The following is a 5,000-nucleotide window of genomic DNA, read 5'->3' as shown; positions in this document are numbered from 1 at the left end:
AAATGTATACTACTGTTCAAAAGCATGTGTTTTTTTTTTTTTTTTTTTTTTATATAATGCTCAGCAAGGCAGTTTTTTTTGTTGTTGCTAAAAAAAAAAAAAAAAAAATATATATATATATATATATATATATATATATATATATATATATATATATATAAATATATAATTATTATTAAGTAAACTTTTTATGCTCAGCAAGCCTGTTTTTTGTTGTTGTTGCTATAAATATATATATATATATATATATATATATATATATATATATATATATATATATATATATATATATATATATATATATATATATTTTTTTTTTATGCTTAGCAAGGCTGTTTTTTTCCGTTGTTGCTTAAAAATACAAGAAAAAACAGCAATATTGTCAAATATTATTTCAATTTTAAGTTGTCTATTATAACATATTTCAAAAACCATTTATTTAATCATAAATACTTACTTTAAAATGTCATTTATTTATTATCAATGCTGAACACAAAATTTTTTTTTTTTTTAAATTTTCTGGACGCTTTATTTTAAAGGATTTTTTTTTTTTTTAGATGATTAGGAAGAACAGAACTTGTTTCGTCCTCGTCAGTAGAATTTTATTTCCAGAAAATCTTTCCGAATTTTAAAAGGTAGCGAATAGCTTAAACGTAAATGATGTCGTGAGTAGAACGCATCCAAGTTGTTCTTGTTTGGTTTAGATGCATCTTACAGTGCATACAGTCGTAAAGAAGACTGATGGAATTGTAATTTTCTGTTTATTACCATCCACAGCTCTTCTGTCTGCGACGGCCGTCAACTACGCTCTGTCACTGGTGTCTCTGGTCTTGTTCTACGTGTATTACACTCACTCTGATGGCTGCACTGAGAACAAAGTCTTCATCAGCATCAACATGCTGCTGTGCGTTGGTGCGTCCGTCATGTCCATCTTACCTAAAATCCAGGTAATAAATACAAACCATCTCTTTCTATGACTAGTATTGATCATATCGGGGCGAGCGTTTAAATTCTTCATCCGCTTTTCCTCGCTCTTCTCCTTCAGGAGTCTCAGCCCAGGTCTGGTCTCTTGCAGTCCTCCATTGTTACTCTGTACACGATGTATCTGACCTGGTCTGCCATGACCAACGAGCCCGGTGAGGACTGAGAGAGAATTGTTTTAAAGCGGTTTTGCGGTTCATAAAAATCTGTGTAAAACAACGCTGTACTTTCGCCCCAAGACCGCAGATGCAACCCCAGCTTGCTCGGCATCATCGGCCTCAACAGCACCACCCCTGCCGGCCAGGACCGCGTCGTTCAATGGTGGGATGCCCAGGGCATTGTGGGATTGATCTTGTTCCTGATGTGTGTGCTGTACTCCAGGTAAGAGAGTTTGCGGTTGCTAAAAACGCACGGGCTGTTTGTTGCAGCTGTTGTTCAACGTAGCGCTTTTTTTTATTTCTTCAGCATCCGCAACTCCAGCAACGCCCAAGTGAACAAACTGACCCTCACCAGCGACGAGTCTGCCCTCATCGAGGACGGCCCCGCTCCAGAGAACTTCGAAGTGGGCGACGACTCCAACCGCGCCGTTGACAACGAGAAGGATGGAGTCACCTACAGCTACTCTTTCTTCCACTTCATGCTCTTTTTGGCCTCCCTGTATATCATGATGACGCTGACAAACTGGTACAGGTATGCGCCCGTGTGATGCATACGTGTACAATATATCAGTGATCATGTTTTAGTTCGATTAGGCCAACTTTGGAAGTAGATTAGACTTTTTGGTTTCAAATGTGCATTAATATGCATAAAAAATGCAATTGCAATGTCGATAGATTAACGTTACTGTAAGAGAAACAGTATTTAGATAATAAATAATGGATGGTAAACAGAAATTTACCACAGTGTGTTTTTTATTTTTTTGCCATCCATATACTGTTTTAATATTTTATGTGCGTATTCTATTAATAGCATGCATTTATTTTAGTAAGGATACATTAAATTGGATCAAATCAAGTGTATTTTATCTGGATGGATGGATGGATTCGTACTTTACCAAAAATCTAAAAGCTGTTCTTAATTAAAAAAATAAATTAATAATAATAATAATCTACAAGATCACCTGCCATTTTATAGATTTATCCTTAATCTCTGAATTTTTTTCCCACCCTGTCAATATCATAGCCCTGACTCCAACTATGAGACGATGACCAGCAGGTGGCCCTCTGTGTGGGTGAAGATCACCTCCAGCTGGATCTGCATCTCTCTGTACGTGTGGACCCTGATGGCTCCACTGGTCCTCACCAACCGTGACTTCGACTGAGACGACGGATGGAAAAGAAAGCTCGCCGCTAGAATCCGCCATTACTTGTGTGAATATCCACATGTATAGGGTTAGGAGGGTCTAGATGTAAATACTTGTGAGTGTTTTGTTCGTTCAGCTGACCCTACATGTGTTTTGTTTAGTTTTTTTTAACCTTGCATGCTTTTATGTAGCTATATATATATATATATATATATATATATGAGCTAAAATGTATGAAGAACATGGCTTGGGTTTCCTGTGATGTGATGTTAATATTTCCTTCAAGAAATTGTTCTTCAAAGTTAAGGATAAATTAAACTTCATTAACAACCTCTGTACGGTTTTAAAAAGAAATAAATGACACGTATCTTAAGTTATTTGTGGCGAGTAGTGATAAACGCAGGTCATGTTTTCCCACCCATCGCTTCCTATAGAACGCACATATACAGTAGTGAATTAGCATGTGAGAAATTTACAGGCAACTTAAAATCGTAGATTTTGTCATGCTTCTCGCCTCTATGATTTGCACCGTTAACACGACTGTAATTTTGATAGTAACAGCGACTTGTTAGTTGTCTGCGCGCTGCTCGTTTTAAGCTTGTAGCCAATGTGTGTTGAACAATGTTTTGCACTGAATATATTATCCTTTGCTGATAAAACCAGAATAGATGACTTGTTTTGCTTCACCCGTTATTGTAGCCTATTAAAAGGCACGATGGCGGTTCATTTATTTTATTTTTTTTTCTCCATGTCAGTGTTATTTTTTTGCCCTTTGACAAGTGCATTGTAATAACCAAATATGTCATCCTAATAAAGGTTTAAAACCCAGATCGTGTTCTCGTTAGCGTTTCAAAAAATTTAGATATTTTAAATTTCATGATGAAACTGTCGGAATAATTAATTTTTATCATTTGCGATTTTTAAAACTAAGCGTATTGTGATTATTGAATGCACATAAAATATGGTTAAATTTTAGGATTGACGCACAAAATGAGATTCTCATTTAAGTCCTATTTAAGAAACGACAAACATCACACGCACCAGAATCGATGTTTGAATTCCTTTAATGCTACCGCAAAGCCTTGTACAACGACGAAAAGCTCACCGTGACGAGAATCGCTGTGTATTGTCTAACGTTATGGAACTAACCGAAAGCCAAAAGTCTTCACGTCTATCTCACAGTGACATTAGGACATCGGGCAGGCACTTCTATACCATATACATAAAAGACAGCTGTAACATTTTCTGAACTGCTCTATAATAAAACGGCAACACAACCGCAAGCCTAACCTCCTAGTAGAGATCGCGGAAAGGACACTAGCTAGTGAACGTTAACTAGAAGCATCTGCGAAAAGGAAGGAATGTCGCGGGCAGACGGTACCAAATAAATTCTGGCAAATGAATGTCATCATTTTGATGAATATTTACAGCGAATGAAAAAGCCGATGAAACGGTTTCGCTTTCAGATATCGAGCTGCGGCGTGTCGGCGCCGTGCAGGTCAGAGTTCAGTTCGCACAGATAGAAGAGCGTGGTCTCGCTCGCCTCGGCCTCCGTGAGCGGCTCCAGGCGGATGAGAGAGCTGCGAGGGGGCTCGGCCTCGGCCAGCAGGTCTGCGGGTTCCTCGGGGCTCTCGGTCGGAGAATCCGGTGGGGCCAGAGGGGCGCATCCATCCAGGAAAGCCAGCAGAGGGCAGGTGGTGTACTGGATGAGCCGCTTATCTGAACGGAGGAACCGACACGCTGGTAAACGAACACAAACGGCATCGATTTATGAAGGAACACGCGACAGTTACCGGTGTTGACAGACTCGGGCCTCCCTTTGCTGGCGTTATCCTTCGTTTCAGAGACGGCTTCCTGCCAACAGGCAAAAAAACGGCTTTATCAAAAATGTGACAACGCAGGATGAGATAAAATTAATAGCAGCTATGCATCATCGGGAATTGTTTTAAAGCTTTTTAACAAAAAAGGAGGTCAACGCATTACGGCGTATGTGATCTCCATACAGACCTGTATGATATCTGGGTCAATGCTGAACTGTTTTCCATACAGCATGGCCTGGAAGTCTTCCAGACTGCAGTCGATGCTGTCCAGATAGTCCATCAGCTCAACTCTGCAAGGATTTCATTTACAGCCAAACACTCGTTACAATATAACAGCTTAAAAGGAGAAGCATGTCATTTTTGCACTACAAGACTGACCAATGAATAATAATAATAAAGTCAATAATAAAAAGTTGAACCAGTCATTTTTTTTTTATTCATCATGATAGATATTAAATCTCAGCAGCCTTGTATTTCAAATGGCCCACTACGTACTTGCCAAGAAGGTTTATATTTTGTGAAATGGCTCCATTTTCCCTGAGAATGGAGTCCATGAGCTTCACGGGATCCTCTGAACTTAGAGCTGAGGGTTTGTTCAGCTGCAGGGCGCTTGACGAAACGTCAGAGACGCTTTTGGGCATTGCTTCTTGCGGAGCGGTCGAATGCGTTACGCTTCCGCTTGTGCCGTCGTTTCTTACCGTCGAGCTGCTTTCACAAGCAACCTCTAGAATTTCGCCATCTCTGTGAGAAATCAAGAAAACACGGATCTCGTTTTAGAATTTTCTGCCAAAGCTGGAATGCCCCGAATCAAAAACCTCGACGCTCACCCTTGGTCGGCTGCTATCGGTACGCCATCCGTCAATTCTGCATCTTCATCTGTGATGTCACAGATAACG

At 39.5% G+C, this 5,000-nt stretch overlaps 2 protein-coding genes across 2 annotated transcripts in view; one reads left to right on the top strand and one right to left on the bottom strand.

Moving 5' to 3' along the window:
* serinc1 (serine incorporator 1) overlaps positions 1 to 3,112 on the top strand; it is a 6,260-nt gene extending 3,148 nt beyond the window's left edge. Inside the window, exons 6-10 of the mRNA XM_043219233.1 lie at positions 778 to 947; positions 1,046 to 1,136; positions 1,221 to 1,362; positions 1,447 to 1,671; positions 2,164 to 3,112. Of these exons, the coding sequence (XP_043075168.1) occupies positions 778 to 947; positions 1,046 to 1,136; positions 1,221 to 1,362; positions 1,447 to 1,671; positions 2,164 to 2,302 (767 nt within the window). The 3' untranslated portion in view covers positions 2,303 to 3,112. The remainder of the gene's footprint in view (positions 1 to 777; positions 948 to 1,045; positions 1,137 to 1,220; positions 1,363 to 1,446; positions 1,672 to 2,163) is intronic.
* A 220-nt stretch (positions 3,113 to 3,332) lies between these two features.
* The window catches only part of hsf2 (heat shock transcription factor 2), a 5,291-nt gene continuing 3,623 nt past the window's right edge, over positions 3,333 to 5,000 (bottom strand). Inside the window, exons 8-12 of the mRNA XM_043219232.1 lie at positions 4,932 to 5,000; positions 4,600 to 4,845; positions 4,292 to 4,394; positions 4,078 to 4,138; positions 3,333 to 4,003 (exon numbers count right to left, since the gene is read on the bottom strand). The exon at positions 4,932 to 5,000 is cut by the window's right edge and continues 56 nt beyond it. Coding sequence (XP_043075167.1) covers positions 3,747 to 4,003; positions 4,078 to 4,138; positions 4,292 to 4,394; positions 4,600 to 4,845; positions 4,932 to 5,000 — 736 coding nt within the window. The 3' untranslated portion in view covers positions 3,333 to 3,746. The remainder of the gene's footprint in view (positions 4,004 to 4,077; positions 4,139 to 4,291; positions 4,395 to 4,599; positions 4,846 to 4,931) is intronic.

The sequence above is a fragment of the Puntigrus tetrazona genome, chromosome 20, assembly GCF_018831695.1.
Source record: "Puntigrus tetrazona isolate hp1 chromosome 20, ASM1883169v1, whole genome shotgun sequence".
Classification (NCBI taxonomy): Eukaryota; Metazoa; Chordata; class Actinopteri; order Cypriniformes; family Cyprinidae; genus Puntigrus; species Puntigrus tetrazona.
Note: the sequence above shows the minus strand (reverse complement) of the source record. Positions and strands in the feature narration are given on the sequence as shown.